We start from the raw sequence: 19,712 nt of genomic DNA, 5'->3' as shown, positions 1-19,712 counted from the left end.
TGTGGTTACTCTTGCAATGAAGAGTCATAAACAGGTTTTTGTGTTCAGAAACGGGTGAGGAAAGAGACAGGAAGTAATGAGAGAGAATTCCAGCAGGTGTGTGAAAGGGCTCCTGGGTGGGAAATTGGAACTGTGAGGACGTTTTAAACAGGGTGTTGAATGGTGTTACACAAAGAATGTTTTTTTCCATCCTGGGGACCATTTTTAGGTAGGACTTCCTCCCACTCTGCCTCCTTCCATTCCTTCCTTCCTTTTCTCTTCTTTTCTCCTTCCCTGCCTCTATTCTTCCTTTCTTTTCTCTTTCTGCTACATTTATTCACTGCCTACTGTATTCGAGGCATAGTAAATATAATGGATAAAAATTAGATATAATCCAAGCTGTCATGGACCTTACATTTATTGGGTGGAGACTGTCATTAGCAAAACAATCACAGTAATGAATACATAATCAGGAGCTGAAATAAGTATGCTGGAGGAGAGAAGCATGGGTATCTGAGACCAACTGATAACTAGGAAGACTTCCCTGAGGAAGAGACATGCTGAAGCAGAGATCTTCCAGGCAGAGGTGTGGGATGGGGGTGATCATGAGAAAGGGTGGCTTAGGTACAGAATCAATGGAGACAAGAGGCCCTGGGACTGGAAGGGTGATGGGAGAGTAGTCCAAGATGTGAATGAAGAGAGGCGAAAGTCAGTGCTGCAGATTTCAGTCCCAAAGTGACTCTTTCCTCCAAGTGGAACGGGATAGGATCTGCCCATCTCAGCCTCCAGCTGCTGCAGGTCAGAGTGTCAGAACTCAGAAAGCTGAGTATCTCCAAGACCACCCAAGTCAAACCAAGTGAAGACTTTGCTCAATTTACAATGTTGTGTTAGTTTCAAGTGTGCAGCAAAGTAATTCAGCTTTGCTGTATATATTCCTTTTCACATTCTATTCCCTTATGTGTGTGCGAAGTCACTTCAGTCGTGTCAGACTCTTTGAGACCCTATGGACTGTAGCCTGCCAGGCTCCTCTGTCCATGGAATTCTCCCGGCAAGAATACTGGAGTGGGTTGCCATTTCCACTATTCCCTTATAGGTTATGACAAAATATTGAGTATACTTCCCTGTGCTACATTGAGGTCCTTGTTGGTTATCTATTTTAAATACATAGAATAGTGTGTATATGTCAATACCAATCTCCCAATTTATACTTGCCCTTACTGGCCGGAGAAGGCGATGGCATCCCACTCCAGTACTCTTGCCTGGAGAATCCCAGGGACGGGGGAGCCTGGTGGGCTGCCATCTATGGGGTCGCACAGAGTCGGACACGACTGAAGTGACTTAGCAGCAGCAGCATATCCAGTGGTCACCTTAAGTTTGTCTTCTACACATGTAACCCTACTTCTGTTTTATAAATAAGTTCATTTGCACCCTTTTTAAAGAATCCCATAAGCAATATCATATGATATTTGTCTTATTCTGTCTGGCTTACTTCACTTAGTGTGATCATCTCTAGTTCCATCCACGTTGCCGCAAATGACATTATTTAACTCTGGTTTTATGACTGAGTAATATTCCACTGTATGAAAATGCCACGTCTTTGTCCATTCATCTGTTGATGGGCATTTAGATCGCTTCCATGTCTTGGCTATTATAAATAACGCTGTGATGAACATTGGGGTGCATGTATATTTTTGACTTATGGCTTCCTCTGGATATATGTCCTGTAGCGGTATTGCTGGGTCATATGGTAGGTTTATTCCAGTTTTTAAAGGAATCTCCATACTGTTCTCCATAGTGGCTGCACTAGTTTACATTCCCACCAATACTGTGGGAGGATTTCTTTTTCTCCACACCTTCTTTGACATTTATTATTTGTAGACTTTTCGATCATGGCTATTCTGACTGGTGTGAGGTGACACCCCAGTATAGTTTTGATCTAATTTCTAATAATTAGAGATTTTGAGCATCTTTTCATGTATCTTTTGTAGGCCAGGCACTGTGTAGTGTTCTGGAGGGATTCAAGGCACCTGTTGACAATAGTTGAACCCTCAAATGTATTGGTGATTTGCAGAATTGTTCATCAATGCTAATGAGATTCTTGATGTAAGAAATCAACTTTATAACAGAGATCAGTCTGAGGAGACAAGGAAGAATGTGCAGAAGAAAGGAGGGGGCCTCTCAAATGAATTATAAGAGAGGAAGTGTCTGGACCACATCACGGCAGGAATCCGATCTGCAACACTGGGTCCCTGGCCGCCTACTCAGTCTCGTCTGCCACCATCCTAAAACTGTTTTTTTCAGCTTTCCAAGTGTACCATATGCATTCTCTCTTGCCTCAGAACCCTTCTCCAGGCTGTTCCCCTTTCCTGAAACATTTGTCCCTACTCTCCTTTCTCTTACCTAGGTTACTACAAAATATTGAGTATATTTCCCTGTGCTATGCAGTAGGCTCTTACCTAACTGATTTATGTTCATATGTCACGTGACGGAGCTTCCCTGGTGGCTCAGATGATAAAGAAGTCAGCCTCTTTAAGGCAACCTTTTATGACCTGCTTTGTCTCCACTGAGTAAGATTTCTCCATCCATCCATTTACACCTTGCTCTCATTCTTTATAAAACTTCTAATTACATAGGTCAAAATCTGTCCTGTCTGTTTATGGAGTGCTCACTGTGTGCCAGATACTCTCTTAAGCACTTAATTTAAATATAAAAAAATTTTTTTGGTTGGTATTATGTCTTTACTTTTATTGGAGTATAATTGTTTTATGATGTGTTAATTTCTGCTGTGTAATAAAATGAATCAGCTATATGTATATATATCCCCTCTGTTTGAACCTCCTCTCACTCTCTTAAGCATGTTATTTTATTTAGGTTTATTTACTTTTAACTGGAGGATAACTACATTTATATTGTGTTGGTGTCTGCTATATATCAATATCAATTAGCCACTGTTGTTCAGCTGCTTAGTCGTGTCCAACTCTGTGTGACCCCATGAATTGTGGCACGCCTGACTTCCCTGTCCTTCACTATCTCTCTGAGTTTGCTCAAACTCATGTCCGTCGAGTTGGTGATGACATCCAACCATCTCATCCTCTGCCTGCCCTTCTCCTCTTGCCTTCAATCTTTCCCAGCATCAGGGTCTTTTCCAATGAGTCAGCTCTTTGCATCAGGTGGCCAAAGCAATGAAGCAGCCATAGGTATACATATGTCCCTTCCCTCGTGAATCTCCCTCTTACCCCCTTAAACATTTTAAGTGGATTATCCCATTTAATTCTCATAGCCCTGTGAGGTAAAAACTGTTATTATGAACATTTAAAAAATGGAAGTATAGTTGACATACATATATTAGTTTCAGGTGTACAACATAATGGTTCAACATTTATATCCATTGCAAAATGATCACTACAGTAAGTCTAGTTACCATCTGATTATGGCCATTTTACATTTTGGGGAAGCTGAGGTACAGAGAGATTAAATAAGTTGGTCAAGGTTTCTCAATGAGTGCTTGGCAGCACCAGAGTTTGAACTAATTTCTGACTCCAGTATCCATGTTCTTCACTACTTCCTGCCGCATGTATAAATACATAAAAATAAATATATAATAAACACCGGTGGTTCAGTGGTAAAGAACCTGCCTGCCAATGCAGGAGACGTGGGTTCAATCCCTGGGTAGGGAAGATGCCCTGGGCTGCTTTTATGTATTTATATGTTTCTTCTGCCTTTAAAACAAATGAAAAAGAAAACATTTTTGTGGGTCCCTCCTTTAGTGTCTGCTGTGGCCAGTGCAGAAGCTGGCCCTGGGAGGTTGGCAGCAGGGGTGGAATGCATTTAAAAAACTGGTGTGCATCAGACTTACTAGAAATGCAAATTCCTAGGCCTCGCCTCCTGAGTTCCAGATTCTCTAGGTCTGGAGTGTGGCCCAGGAATCTGCATCTTTGGTAGGCACTGTAGGTATTCTTATGCAAATAACACCTGGACAGTTCTTGGGAGGCAGTGCAGAATCTCCTTGTGGGGACATCCCCACACGTTTAAAAGTCCAGATTCAACCCCTCACTTGTTAGGTGGCATTTTAAGTCTTTTTTGTGCGTGCTCAGTCACTAAGTCATGTCTAACTCTTTTGTGATCCCATGGACTGTAGCCCACCAGGCTCCTCTGTCCAGGGTATTTTCCAGGTAAGAATACTGGAGCGTGTTGCTATTTCCTCCTCCAGGGGATCTTCCTAACCCAGGGATTGAACCTGCATCTCCTGTGTGTCCTACATTGGCAGGTGGGTTCTTTTACCATTGAGTCACCATTGCTTTATTTCTTCAGCTCTGACATGGGGTTGATGACACTTACTTTTAGTGTAATTGAGAGGCTTCCTGGGTGCCTAATACTAGACTTAGGAGCACGAGCTGAAATGTGAGCTCTAAGGCAACCTAGAGAATTGTGCAAAAAATGCTTTCGGGGAACATTGGGTGAGCTGAGGCGACAAACTGGGGCTGTGTTGGTTAGGATGAGGGTCACAGGTTGCAACCCAGAGGATAAGGCATCGTATACAAGGGGAATATTCGCATCCCCATGTGATGTGTCTGGGGGAAGATGGATGGACAGAGATGCAGACAAAGGGGACAGTCCCCAGGCTCAGGAAGAACGCTTCAGAGGCTCAGAAGTCAGAAGAGTGGTGACGGCTCTATGCCCCAGGAGAGCCAATGGAGTCAATGGACTCCATTTCTCTTTGACTTTGACCATTAGGGAAGGAGAGGAGATAGAGACATTTATTCCTCCAGTATCTGCATGGCAAACGGCTTCCCAGGCTTTGTGGTAAAGAATCCACCTGCCAATGCAAGAGATGTGGGTTTCATCCCTATGTCGGGAAGATCCTCTGGAGAAGGAAATGGCAACTCACTCCAGTATCCTTGCCTGGGAAATCCCATGGATAGAAGAGTCTGGTGGGCTACAGTCCATGCGGTCGCAAGAGAGTCAAACATGTCTTAGCTAAACAACAACACTTAATTATATATTGTTCAATAAAAATATATTATACATTAATGTGAGTTATTAATATTGAACTCAAGGCCAACAGCACCATAACTTATGCCTTAAGGGAGCTTGTGTAACACATGCATTTTCTCTCTAAGGCACGTGCCAGCTTTCTTGCACTTAGGATCACCATACAGCATTCTGGCATGACAAGGGCAATTTGAAACAGGGAAACTGGCAACAAAAAGCATGCGTGCATGCGCGCGCGCGCACACACACACACACACACACACACACAAATGTGCCACAAATTAGACTCAAAAGGGATGCTTGTTTAAGGATGAGACCTAAAACAGAAAGGCAGAGTGTTGCCTTGTTGGACCTTCTGGGAATGTGTGGTCCAGACACAAATTTGTCCAGACACAAATTTTTTTTTTTCCTGCAAATAACCCAGAAAGCACCACAGTATACTAGGCATTAGGAGTAAATTTTAGTGAGTTGGGTTAATTCACAAATACAAAATCTTTGAATAATGGAGATCAACGGTCATTTCTTTGTTAAAATTCCTTCAAATCGTGTGTGCTGCTTCCTGTCGGCATCTGAATGGATATATGGAGGAGGTGCCTGAGGAACAATCCTGGGGAAACTGGAGCCCCAGGGAACCCCAGGGAGCCCCTGGATGTGAAGTCCCTCTTGAGATAAGGGAGCTGACTGTGATGCCCAAGGACTCTTGAGTAGTTACTGCTGGTTTGAACCCCCTGCATCTACTCCTCAGCTGAGCACACAACCCCCCCTCCTTTTTTTCTTGCATATTTCCCTGTCAAGTGAGCATAATTTGCTCCACCTCCACTTGGTTGTCAGGGTGAGCCCATGGATGTCTGTAGCCTGGAGCAAGAGAGAAAGAGCAAGGACTCAGATCCAGGTTTAAATCCTGCTTTGTCCTTTGCTGGCTCTATGACCCTGGGCAAATAATTTCACCTTCCTGAACTTCATTTCCTTCTCTGTAAAATGTAGGTTGGGCTCAGTTGTGTCCAAGGGGCTATGCCAAAAAAATTGTATTTGTGATGGTCATTCTTAGCCTATGCATGTCAGTTTCATGAGAGAGGGATCATGTGTATCTTGGTCCTTGCTGTACAGTCTCTGTCATGAAGCAGTTGCTTGGTAAGTATTTGTGGCTTGAATGAACACCACTTATTCTGTGTCTACCACACCCTGAAATCTTACTATGAGAGCAGATGATTATCACAGCTTAGTGTGAGTAGTTCTGTGATGGGAGGGTGTCCAAAAGAACACAGAAGAGAAACTGAGCTATGCCTGAACGAGTGGGTGCAATCAGGTGGACTTCCTGTAGGAGGCCACACTAGAGCTGCAGTATACCTATGGCTGATTCATGTTGAGGTTTGATAGAAAACAGCAACATTCTGTAAAACAATTATGCTTCAATAAAAAATTAATAAAAAAAGATGACACAAGCTGCACTCCATCAACTTGTAAGTTCCCTGAGAGCAGAGACCATGTAAGCCTTACTCACTGCTGCACTCTCAGTGCCTGGCTCAGAACCTGGCACTTCCCAACCCCCCCAGCCCCCTTCTCCCACCACACACACAATATTCTTTTTTTTAAAATTTATTTATTTTAATTGGATGCTAATTACTTTACATTATTGTATTGGTTTTGCCATATATTGACATGAATCCGCCCCAGGTGTAATGTGTCCCCCATCTTGAACCCCCCTCCCACCTCCCTCCCCATCCCATTGCTCTGGTTCATCCCAGTGCACCAGTCAATTGGAGGATAATTGCTTCACAATGTTGTGTTGTTATCTGCTGTACAACAACGTGAATCAGCTGTAAGTATACAATATATCCCCTCCCTCCTGAGCATCCTTTCCACCCCCATCCCACTTCTCTGGACTGTCACAGAGCACTGAGCTCCCTTTGTTACACAGCAGCTTCCCACTAGCTATCTGTTTTGCACGTTAGTGTGTATATTTCAATGCTGCTCTCTCAGTTCATCCCACCCTCTCCTTCCCCTACTGTGTACCCAAGTCTAGAACCTGGCACTTTATAAGGGCTTGATAAGTGAATGAAGGAGGCTGTGAAGTTTGAAGAAGCAATATCCACCCCCACCCCCTGCCCTGGTAAATGGAGATAAGGGCAATGGGAAGCAGGGAAGGTTCAATTGCACCTCCCTATGGGCTTCCCTTATGGCTCAGCTGGTAAAGAATCCGCCTGCAATGCAGGAGACCTGGGCTTGGGAAGATCCCCTGGGGAAGGGAACAGCTTCCCACTCCAGTATTCTGGCCTGGAGAATTCCATGGACTGTATAGTTCATGGGGTCACAAAGAGCTGGACACGACTGAGTGACTCACTTTATGGAGTTGCTTGGGGTCTGGGAAAATAAACAGCCTCCACTAGAGAGAGCTCCAGGGAAGGAAGTTATATCCCTGTGTGTGTTTTGTCAATAAAGGCAGAATCCCAGTTCTGCTTAGACAGCAAAACCATAGAGTCAGGTATTAAAATTCCAGTTCTTCTAGTGACTAGCTGTGTGACCTCTGGCATCTGCTTAACCTCATTGTGCTTCACTTTCCTCAAGTGTAAAATGGGAATAATAATTCATCTGCAGTTAAGGATGTTTTATATACAGTCACCATTCTCCTACCCCCTTACAACAAGCCTCCGAAGTCAATGCTACAATTCTACATTTTGCAGGCTGGAGACACAGGCCAGAGACAAGTAGTGACTTGACTAAGGCCACATAATCCGAAACTGGGGAGCCGGGATTTGAACCCCCAAAATACAGTGGCCAAATCCATCCTATCATTAAAAACTTCCAGGATGCATAGCCTATAACGTGTTGTAGGATAAGTGCTCAGCTGGCTCAGATGGTAAAGACTCTGTGTGCAAAGCAGGAGACCCATGTTCCATCCCTGGGCCAGGAAGACCCCCAACCCACTCCAGTACTCTTGCCTGGGAGATCCCGTGGACAGAGGAACCTGGCTGGCTACAGTCCATGGGGTCGCGAGAGTCGGACTCGACTTAGTGACTAAACCACCACCACCAGCCTGCTGCTGCTAAGTCACTTCAGTCGTGTCCGACTCTTTGCGACCCCATAGACGGCAGCCCACCAGGCTCCGTCCCTGGGATTCTCCAGGCAAGAACACTGCCTAATAAGTGGTAATGATGCATACTCGTTTTTAATTATGATTCTGCTAGAGGGCGCTCTGAGGGCGAAGGGGGACAGGAGAGAGGGAGGGCCACTGGGCTGTGGGCTGTTGGGGCAGGGGTGCGCCTGTCACTTGGCGGCAGCGGTGATGCGCTTCACGCGCGGCGGCGTGCGTGGGTCCCAGTCATTAACCAGGCGCTGCGCTTGCTCGTAGCAGACGTGCGGGTGCCGCTGGCGGAGGCGCAGGCGCACCACGCTGTAGTCCACATCGTGCCCGATCTTCTTGCAGTTGAAGCTCCAGGTGAGGTTCTTGCGCATGGCAAGCAGCTCATCCAGGTTCTTTTCCACGTGCGAGATGTGGCGCTGCAGCTTGTCAGTGCCCTGGACACGAGGAGGGGCGGTGTTGGGAGACAGGGGAGCCAGAGCATGGCGCTATTTGGGATGGGCGGGCACACCTAGGCCAGGTATGCGTATATAAGGACGACCGCTGAAGAGGGGACGGGCCTCAGGTTGGGGGGGCGCGCATCTGAGTCACGTGTGCGTGTGGAAGGACCTCGCCTGGGTAGGAGCACACTTAGGAGGGGAGAGCCTAGAATGTGGTTGGGGGTTACACACCTGGGCCAGAATATACTTGGAAAAGAATCTGTGACAGCGTGTATGAAGAAGTGGATGCTCATGAAGGTGAGGGGAAGGGCAGACCTTGGATAGAAGTAGGGCAGACTGGGGGAACTTATTTGAGATAGGTGAGTATTGAGCTTCCCAGGTGGCTCAGTGGTAAAGAATCCGCCTGCCAATGCAAGAGATGCAGGACACCGGGTTCCATCCCTGGGTCGGGAAGATCCCCTGGAGGACGAAATGGCAACCCACTCCAGTATTCTTGTCTGGAAAATCGCGTGGACAGAGAAGCCTGGTGGGCTTCACCCAGGGGTAGCAAAGAGTTGGACTATTCTGAGCACGCCGCACACGTGGATATTGAAGGCATCCTGCTGGGGGTGGAGGGAGCTGAAGGACTCACAGACCTGGGTCAGGTGTCTCACCTGGGCTGTGTGCTTGAGAAAGGAGTCTTATCAGGGCAGGGCCTGGCGGGAGGGACTGAGAGGGGCTTACCTGGGCGAGGCGCGTGGCCTCCGGAAGTTGGGTGCCCACATGTCTTTGATACATGCGAACCAGAGGTCTGTCCAGTTTCTCTCGAGTCTCCAGGTGACTTTTGGACAGAGGACCCTGGCGGAGTGCGGTGTGTAGAGCCGTGAGGTTTGACCTCCCGGACACCCCTGGCCTCATCCCCGCAGACCCTTTTCCCCAAACCTACTTTGATGAGGCCGCGGGTTATGTACATCTCCTGCTTGAATTTCGTGCACCGGTGTATCGTTCCCCTCATGAGTCCTAAGGTCATGTTCAGTCTATCCTGGGTGGGTGGGAGCACAGTGGGGAATCACACCGGCTCCCTGTCCCCTCTCCGCCTACGTCCCTCCGCCGCACCGCCTCCCCCCCAGTCTCTCTCCTCCATACTAGAGCATTCTAGACTCCAGCCGCCTACAGTGGCGCCAGCGGAGCGCACCTTCAGCTCCAAGGTCTCGCGCATTTTCTGCGCTAGCGAGGCGCACACGCGGTCGCTTATCTGCTGCTGTTGCTCTCGGATGTCCTGCTCGTTCTTTGCCATATCTAGCAAAGTGTCCTTGGACTCCATTAACAGTCGCTTGGCTTCGTACAGCGCCGCGGCGCACTCTGCAGGAGTGGGGAGAGGGTGTGTATGCGTGTGTTAGGCGCTCAGTCGTGTCCGACTGTTTGCGACCCCATGGAGTGTAGCCCGCCAGGCTTCTCTGGCCGTGAAGTGGGGGAGCAGTTGGGCACCAAGGGCACCCACTGTACTGGACTCATTTCTGCGCGGTTTTACCTGGGGTATAGGTGCCCACAGGGTCTGGAGGCGGGGTTTTCAGGCCCTGAGTGCGTGGAGTGGGGACTCGGGAGATGTTCACCCAAGAGTGGCGGCCCGCCTGCTCCAGAACCTTGTCCAGTGGCTGGTTCATTAGCTCCACAGCTTGGAGCCTCTCCTTACAGCAGAAGACCAGTGCGTCACGACAGGAGGCCAGGGTCTGGGATCCAGGAAGGAGAGGCAGAGAAGGTCAGTTGTAAGCTGGGAGATAGGGGGAAGTGACTCAGGTGGTTTAGTGGTAAAGAATCCACTTGCCAATGCAGGAGATGCTTGTTTGAGCCCTGAGTTGGAAAGATCCCCTGGAGAAGGAAATGACAACCCACTCTTGCCTGGAAAATCCATGGACAGAGGAGCCTGGTGGGTTTAGTCCATGGAGTTGAAAAGGAGTTGAACATGACTTAATGATTGAACAACAACGAACAAAAGTTCTCTAGCCAGGGGTCTAACCTGCATCATCTGCTTAACCACTGGACCACCAGGTAAGTCCCCATCTTTTTTTTTTTTTTTTTAATAAAACTGTATTGGAACATGGCCATGCTCATTCATGTACATATTGTTTCTGGCTATTTATGTACTCCACTGGCCAAATTAATTATGATCTTTCTTAAGTTACAATAGGGTTACATCCCAGTAAACACATTGTAAGTTGAAAATATTATGTTGAAATGCATTTAGTACACTTATTGGATATCATAGCTTAGCCTAACTTACCTTAAATGTGCTCAGAACACTTACATTAGTCTGTAGTTGGACAAAATCATCTAACACGAGGCCTATTTCCTAATAAAGTGTTTAATAGTTCTTCTAATTTATCGAATACTGTACTGAAAGTGAAAAACAGAATGGTTGTATGGGCACAGAATAGCTAGAAGGGCATCAGTTATTTACCCAGTGGCTGACTGGGAGCTGTGACTCGCTGCTGCTGCCCAGCTCAGGTGAGAGTATTGTACTGCATATTGCTAGCTCAGGAAAAGATAAAAATTCAAGATTAGAATTACAGTTTTTACTGAGTGTGTATCACTTTGCACCATTGTAAGCTGAACCATAATTTGAGGACCATCTATAATTGTGACAGAGACTGTATTGCACACAAAGCTTAAAAAAAATTAACTACCTGACTCTTTAAGAACAAGAGTTCTTTGTTCTTTGAAGTTTGAAACATCATATACACAGAATCATACAGCGTGTACTTTTTATGTCCAGTTTCTTTTGCTGAATATTATTTCTTTGGGACTCATCCATTTGGGTAAAAATGGATATAAAGTCTTTCATTCATTAATTCAAATGTTCATTAAGCCCTTACTGTATTCCAGGCATTGTGCTAGGTTGCAGGGATGCCATGGGGGAAAATGACCCAGTTTCTGACCAAAAGTATACAGATAAGATTGGCTAGTGAGTGAATCAGAGAAATGGGGATTATTTGGAAGGGTGGGATCAAAAGATTAATTTGGCTGTGCTGGGCGTTAGTGGAAGCATGCTGGATCTAGTTTCCTGACCAGGGATCAAACCCATGCCCCTTGCAGTAGAAGCATAGTCTTAACCAGTGGACCACCAGGGAAGTACATATTTTCTATGACAAATCTAGACAGCATATTAAAAAGCAGAGAGGCTGTACTTAGATGATTTAAGTGACTCCAAGTGCCAGAACTCAGCTGAGCTCTAACTACCTGGGAAGGAGTTAGCCAGACATGGCGGTGGGAGTGGAGAGACCGAAGAATGTTACAGGCTGAGCGAAGAAACTGAAGAAAGCCAGGCCGACTCCTGCCTCCAGGCCAGACGAGGCATCTGCTTCTTCAAACTTGCCGAAGGAAGAAAAAGAACAGCAAGAAGCAATTGAACATATTGATGAAGTACAAAATGAAATAGACAGACTTAATGAATAAGCCAGTGAGGAGATTTTGAAAGTAGAACAGAAATATAACAAACTCCGCCAACCATTTTTTCAGAAGAGGTCAGAATTGATCGCCAAAATCCCAAATTTTTGGGTAACAACATTTGTTAACCATCCACAAGTGTCTGCACTGCTTGGGGAGGAGGATGAAGAGGCGCTGCATTATTTGACAAGAGTTGAAGTGACAGAATTTGAAGACATTAAATCAGGTTACAGAATAGATTTTTATTTTGATGAAAACCCTTACTTCGAAAATAAAATTCTCTCCAAAGAATTTCATCTGAATGAGAGTGGTGATCCATCTTCAAAGTCCACTGAAATCAAATGGAAGTCTGGAAAGGATTTGACAAAACGATCAAGTCAAACACAGAATAAAGCCAGCAGGAAGAGACAGCATGAGGAACCAGAAAGCTTCTTCACCTGGTTTACTCATCATTCTGATGCAGGTGCAGATGAGTTAGGAGAGGTCATCAAAGATGATATTTGGCCAAATCCGTCACAGTACTACTTGGTTCCTGACATGGATGATGAGGAAGGGGAAGGAGAAGAGGACGATGAGGATGATGAGGAGGAAGAAGGATTGGAAGATATTGATGAAGAAGGGGATGAGGATGAAGGTGATGAAGATGATGATGAGGGGGAGGAAGGAGAGGAAGATGAAGGAGAAGATGACTAATGGAACACTGATGGATTCCAACCTTTTTTAATTTTCTCCAGTCCCTGGGAGCAAGTTGCAGTCTTTTTTTTTTTTTTTTCCTCCTCTTGTGCTCAGTCGCCCTGTTTTTGAGGTCTCTTTTCTCCTTTATACCATGGTTCACAATTTATTTGTGGGGGGAAATACCTTCAGCAGAATTCAGTGGGAAAAGAATCTCTACCCCTTTCTGTTCCAAATTCATTTTTATCCCTTCCTGTCTCAACAAAAACTATGGAATCAACACCACCATGCTCTGTGGGAAAAAAAGAAAAACCTTCTGCTCCCTTAGCTCTGCTGGAAGCTGGAGGGTGCTAGGCCCCTGTGTAGTAGTGCATAGAATTCTAGCTTTTTTCCTCCTTTCTCTGTATATTGGGCTCAGAGATTACACTGTGTCTCTATGTGAATATGGACAGTTAGCATTTACCAACATGTATCTGTCTACTTTCTCTTGTTTAAAAAAAGAAAAAAAAACTTAAAAAAATGGGGTTATAGAAGGTCAGCAAAGGGTGGGTTTGAGATGTTTGGGTGGGTTAAGTGGGCATTTTGACAACATGGCTTCTCCTTTGGCATGTTTAATTGTGATGTTTAACGGACATCCTTGCAGTTTAAGATGACACTTTTAAAATAAAATTCTCTCCTAATGATGACTTGAGCCCTGCCACTCGATGGGAGAATCAGCAGAACCTGTAGGATCTTATTTGCAATTGACATTCTCTATTGTAATTTTGTTCCTGTTTATTTTTAAATTTTTCTTTTTGTTTCACTGGAAAGGAAAGATGATGCTCAGTTTTAAACGTTAAAAGTGTACAAGTTGCTTTGTTACAATAAAACTAAATGTGTACAAAAAAAAAAAATAAAAAGCAGAGACATCACTTTGCCAACAAAGTGGTAGTCAAAGCTATAGTTTTTCCAGTAGTCCTATAAGGATGTGAGAGTTGGACCTTAAACAAGGCTGAACGCCAAAGAATTGATGCTTTCAAATTGTGGTGCTGGAGAGGGCTCTTGAGAGTCCCTTGGACTGAAAGGAGATCAAACCAGTCAGTCCTAAAGGAGATCAACTCTGAATATTCATTGGAAGGACTGATGCTGAAGCTGAAGCTCCAATACTTCGGCCACCTGAGGCAAAGGGCAACTCATTAGAAAAGACCCTGATGGTGGGAAAGATTGAGGACAGGAGGAGAGGGGGGCGGCAGAGGATGAGATGGTTGTACGGCATCACTGACTCAATGGACATGAATGTGAGCAATTTCTGGGAGACAGTAGAGGACAGAGGAGCGTGATGTGCTACAGTTCACGGGGCCTCAAAGAGGCATGACTTATCGACTGAATGACAACAGCAAAAAATAGATGAAAATTAGCCACCTAAACCATTTTAAGTGTACAGTTCAAGTGTACAGTTCAGTAGCAGTCAGTATATTCACAATGTGTAACTGTCACCACTGTCCATTTCCAGAACTTTTCATCATCCTAAGTAGATCTGTGTCTATTAAAGGATAATCCCCCATTTGTTAACTGTTGAGAGTGATCTGATGAAGAAAGAAATATTGATGATGTAGGAGAAGGGAGAGGAGGTGGGTATAGTAGGTAGATGGAATTATAGGTTGGTAGAGGAAAAATGAGAGAAATTCTCTTCTGTGGTTTCCATGCATTGGGGTCATTCTTTGAAAATGAAGAAAGAGCAGGGAGTTGAACAGATATGAAGGAAGAGAAGGTATGAAATAACTTGCACAGTGGGGCAGCAAGTCTTCCAGAGACACATGTGAGATTTCTGGGAACCCTCTTACTGTCAATTTGAGATTTGAGCTCATGATTTTAAGTTGAAAGGGCTTCCCTGGTGGCTCAGTTGTGAAGAACCCAACTGCAATCCAAGAGATGTGGTTCAATCCCTGGGTCAGGAAGATCCCCTGGAGAAGGAAATGACAACCCACTCCAGTATTCTTGCCTGGGAAGTCCTATGGAAAGAGGAGCCTGTCAGGCTACAGTCCATGGGGTTGTCATAAAAAGAGTCGGACCCGGCTTAGTGACTATACGACAACATAACTCTCTCTTGGGTTTCCATCTGTCTGTCTTTTCCCACCTCCCTATTTCATTTTCTCTCTTGCAAGCCCTTCCATTCCAGGGCCACCTTCAGGGTCTTCTCCCTTGTCTGTTTCAGACTTATTTGAAGGATTTTTCAGGATCACCAGATTTAAAGGACTACGACAGCAGCCTGGAGGTACAATATTGTTGTTGTTCAGTACCCCAGTCATGTCTGACTCTTTGCAACCCCATAGACTGTAGCACACCAGGCTTCCTTGTCCCTCACCATCTCCCGAAGTTTGCCCAAGTTCATGTCCATTGGAGCCTGGCAGGCTACAGTCCATGGGGTCACTGAGTCGGATATGATGAGTAACTAAGTACACACAACACATGTCCATTGCATCGGAGGTGTAATAGGTTGAGTGCAATTAAGGTTCAGCACCACGGACAGTGGCGCACCAGCTCCTAACTCCACCCACTTTTCCCCGACGCCACCCTCCCAACCCTGGCTGGCCCCTCAATTGAATGACCCTTTAATGTGAATTCCTCGAGGGCAAGGCCTGTTCACAACTTGTCCCAACTGCCAAACACAGTGCCTGGGACACCAGGGTGTTGGATTAAATGGATAAGTCACAAGTGCAAACAGGCTCCTTGAAACCTACTTTCATGTCTCCATTAGTGATGTTATAAAGAAATCCTTGTTGCAAGAGTGAAGGAGGCAGTGAGAGACCATCTCTGAATGGAGCTGATAAAGATGAGCACACAGTACGGAGTAAAGAGCTCAAGACACCTTAGTTAAAACATGAGGAGGTTCTCACACTTATGGGTACATATACAAAGGAAGTCAGGACCTTGAAGGGAAATAACTCTCATGCACATTTTAGCATTATTCATCAGCTGAGACATAGAAACAATTTAATGTCTGTTGAGAGATGAATGGATAAAGGAAATGTGATATATATATATATATATATATATATATATATATATATAATATAGTAAATTATCAGTAGTAGCAATAGTGAAAGTCGCTCAGTCATGTCTGACTCTTTATAACCCCATACAGTCCATGGAATTCTCTAGGTCAGAATACTGGAGTGGGTAGCCTTTCCCTTCTCCAGAGGATCTTCCCGACCTAGGAATTTAACTCGGGTCTCCTGCATTGCAGGCAGATTCTTTACCAACTGAACTATCAGGGAAGCCAATTAGTAGTAGTGATATTTTTATATTAATACAATTACTATACTAATAATTGTACTATATAGCGGGACTTGACTGCTGGTCCATGGTTAAGAATCCATCTGTCAATGTAGAGGACATGGGTTCCATTCCCGATCTGGGAAGGTCCCACATGAAATGGGGCAACTGAGCCCTTGTGCTGCAACTCCTGAACCTTTGAGCCACAACTGCTGAAGCCTGTGAACCTAGAGCCTGTGCTCTGCAACAAGAGAAGCCACAGCAATGAGAAGCCCATGCACCGCAACTAGAGAGTATCCCCACTCACTGCAACTTGAGAAAGCCCCTGTGCAGCAACAAGACCCAGCACAGTCAAAAATAAATATTTTTTTTAAAGAAATAAAATACATACAAAATTTAAAATAGTAAATTGTACCTCTCTAAAGCTGGAGGAAAAAAGATACACCTGAACTGAAACCACAGCTTCACCACTGGCTAGCTCCATACCTTGGGTGAGGTCACATCTTTCTGAGTCTTGAATCCCAATCTCTAATGAGGATCATAGTTTCTGTTTCACAGGAGGGTTTTAAGGACTTAACAACAGGACAGGGCTTGACACAGAGGGGCGTGCTTAGTCACTCAGTCATGTTTGACTCTTTGCAACCACATGGACTATAGCCCACCAGGCTTCTATGTCTGTGGGATTCTCCAGACAAGAATACTGGAGTGGGTTGCCATTCCTTTCTCCAGGGGATCTTCCGAAACCCAGGGATGGAACCTGTTTCTCCTGCATCACAGGTGGATTCTTTACCATCTGAGCCACCAGGGCACAGATGCGAGGGGTGTTAATTGTTATTTTGAGGCCCAATTTCATCTCTCAGAGCTTCAGTCTTTCCGTTTCCTAAAGTGGAAATACAGTGAATGTCAGGTCAGGGTGAGACGGGTGTGTGACTTGAAGGATTTACTGTTGCTCCAATCCCCAAGGTTAAAGCTGTTTGCCCATTAGGCAGCCAAGGGTCCCCTCCAATCCCCTTAACCTGGCCCCAGGTGTCCCAGACCTTGAGCAGGGCCTCTGATTTTTCCATATCTGTCTCCATCTTCCTCTTCATGCTCTTTAACTCCTCTTTTTCCCAGGTAAGCATACTGTCAGCTTTGTCAGAGATCTGGAAAACAAGGAAAGAATTTTTCACACCTGTGGGAGAGGGCTGGAGGGGAAAGCTCTTTTTCTAGAATAGTACAGAGTTTGCCAAACTCATAAACTCTGGGTTTGGGGAATGGAGTTGGGGGCACTCTCATGCTTTGGGGGTCTCACTCTCTGAGAAGCATTTAACCTTTTAGGGAGCTCTCACCAGGGCTTCTCTGTGGCTCAGATGGTAAAGAATCCACCTACAATGCAGGAAACCCAAGTTAGAACCCTGGGTAGGGAAGATCTCCTGGAGAAGGGAATGGCAACCCACTCCAGTATTCTTGCCTGGAGAATTCCATGGACAGAGGAGCCTGGTGAACTACAGTCCACAGAGTCCTAAAGAGTTGGACATGATTGGGTGACTAAATCTTTCACTTGGGGGAGGTCTTATCCTCCAGAGAGCAGGGTCAGGGGCTTCTTCCTTTTACAGATAGGAGCCCAGTGAGCTGGGATGGAATTGACTTAACTTGGGGGGAGGTTATCATTGCTTTTTGGGGCTGAGGGGTCCCCCTTCCTTGCTGATGGTCTTATCCTCTCTCCCAGGCTACAAGTGGAGGAGTCTCATCATCGCGATGCTGGGGTTTGTCCTTTTGAGGGCTTATTTTCTGGATTTGGGGGCTGGGACTCGGAAACCCATCCGATGGGTGGTGGTGGTGGGGGTCTCATCTCTCCCCAGGGAGGCTGGAATATTGTCCCCTTTGGGGATGGCTGTCGAGGATTTCACTTTAGGGGGAGGATTTTACCAGGGCTGGGACTGGGAGGTCTCACTCTTTCCCCCTGGCTAGGGGTTTAGCTCTCAGGTGCAGGACTAAGGAGTCTGAGGGTCTCAGTCTTTAGGCAGAACTTGCCCCTCTCCTAATTCTAACCCTAACCCCTATGAGGCCTGGGATGGGATTCTCATTCCCTGAGGCCGGGGGCTGTTTTTGGCTCATGCATGTTCAGTTATGTCAGACTCCTTGTGATACTATGAACTGCAGCCCACCAGGCTCCTCTGTCCATGGGATTTTCCAGGCAAGAATACTGAAGTGGGTTGCCATTTCCTCCCCCAGGGGATCTTCCTGACTGAGGGATGGAACCCGTGTCTCTCCTGCACTGGCAGGTGGATTCTTTACCACTGAGCCACCTGGGAAGCCTGGGGGAGGGGGGAGTTGGTTAGGGTTTAAAAAAATATTATGAGGAGAATTTTATCTCTACTGCTCAGCTGGGGGCTTCTTGTGTGTTTTCAGTGGGGTTGGGGGGGTTGGGACACTGAGGATCTCATGCACGGGGGAGAGTTACACCCTTTTTTCTAGGCTGGGAGTGGTAGATTTTACTCTTTGGTAAATCTAGCTTCTTGTCTGACTCAAGGGTTTCTCCCTATCAGGGAGACTGAGAGATATCCCCCTCTGGGGCAAGGTTTCCCTGGTGGCTCAGATGGTAAAGAATCTGCCTGGCATGCAGGAGACCTCGGTTCAATCCTTGGGTGGGGAAGACCTCCTGGAGGAGGGCATGGCTACCCATTCCAGTATTCTTGCCTGGAGAGTCCCATGGACAGACGAGCCTGGTGGGCTACAGTCCATGGACTGGAGAAAGAGGCGGACAGGACAGAACGACTAACATTTCTGGGGCGAGGAGTTTGAGGATCGCATCCTTTTGGGATGATCTCTGTCTCTGAGGCTGGGAACCAAGGCACCTCATCTTGGGGTGGAGTTGGGCCTGCGATGGGGGAGTGTTTCCTCTCTAGGGTGGATTTTGCCCAGTCTGCGCATCTGGGAGCGGAGGCCTGAGTTTCTGCGGCTGGACTGGGGCGGGGTGGTCCCACCGTCTCAGATTTGGGCCTGTAGCTCCGCAGCTTGACGCTCTGCTGGTTAATCAGCAGTGCTTTGCGCACTTCGCTGAGTCTGCGGTCCGTCGCCTCGCGCTGGCGCTGCAGCAGCCGCAGCTGCCCGTTGATCTGGTGCTGGGCGCGGCCGAGGCGGGCGGCGGTGAGGCGCGCCCCGCGAGCGTGAGCTTGCACCACCTCGGCGGTCTGCAGGGCCCGCGCGTCACGGTGCATGGGCAGCGGCAGGCGGGCGTGCCAGGCAGGCGGCTTCATCTTGCTCTTCCACAGCGTAACGCCCTCGCCGGGCGGTGGCTTCTCCATGGTGCTGCCCCCTTTGAGCATCTCCACGCGGAAGCGCCAGGGCAGAATGTAGGCGGCCCGGCAGAGGTGGTGCGCCACGTGTGGGTCCCGCACACTGTCGTTGGGTTGCCACATGGTCACCGCCTCTTGCCCGCAGCGGTCGGTCAGCTGGTGTGCCTTCTCTGTCAAGGCCCTGGTCGCCTCGCGCCATGCTGGATGCCCAACGCGCGTGTCCTGGCTGTGCTCCACTAGGGGTATCAACACGGGCATGATCCCTGTTTGGTGTCCTGGCCTGGCCTGAGGTCCTTGCCTGGAGGGGCATGGACCCCCCTCAACGATATGCAACTCCTTCCTGGCCTGAGAAGTTTGTGAAACAGCACTCTTGACTATGACGACCGTGGCAACGGCATAGGAGGAGTTCCAAAAGTGGGGGAGGGGAGGGGCCCCAGGGACGGGCTGGATGGAGTCTTTGGTTTGGAGCTAGGTAGAGGCAGCTTGGAATCCCGGCTCCTTGAGAAAGGTTGTACCTTATGGAGCCCACCTCTCCCTGTTGCTCCTTACCCTCTTACCTTCTTACCCAGGAACAGGGATGAGGCTTCTTCCAGC

At 46.9% G+C, this 19,712-nt stretch overlaps 2 protein-coding genes across 2 annotated transcripts; one reads left to right on the top strand and one right to left on the bottom strand.

The window, feature by feature from the left end:
• Nucleotides 1-8,235: 8,235 nt before the first annotated feature.
• On the bottom strand, nucleotides 8,236-19,376 carry TEKTL1 (tektin like 1). The gene is made up of 7 exons (XM_088838406.1): nucleotides 18,807-19,376; nucleotides 16,878-16,982; nucleotides 10,001-10,199; nucleotides 9,665-9,831; nucleotides 9,416-9,511; nucleotides 9,214-9,327; nucleotides 8,236-8,487 (listed from the first exon to the last, which is right to left on the bottom strand). The coding sequence occupies exons 1-7, from the start codon at nucleotides 19,374-19,376 to the stop codon at nucleotides 8,236-8,238; spliced, it is 1,503 nt and encodes a 500-aa protein (XP_088694532.1).
• Nucleotides 11,728-13,484, top strand: LOC129561694 (protein SET). Its single transcript, XM_088838419.1, is given in 2 exon segments — nucleotides 11,728-11,733; nucleotides 11,776-13,484. Coding segments are annotated over 2 exon segments (837 nt in total). The 3' UTR covers nucleotides 12,607-13,484.
• Nucleotides 19,377-19,712: the final 336 nt, after the last annotated feature.

The sequence above is a fragment of the Moschus berezovskii genome, chromosome 8, assembly GCF_049115385.1.
Source record: "Moschus berezovskii isolate FMDL1 chromosome 8, NW_MosBer_1.0, whole genome shotgun sequence".
NCBI lineage: Eukaryota > Metazoa > Chordata > Mammalia > Artiodactyla > Moschidae > Moschus > Moschus berezovskii.
Note: the sequence above shows the minus strand (reverse complement) of the source record. Positions and strands in the feature narration are given on the sequence as shown.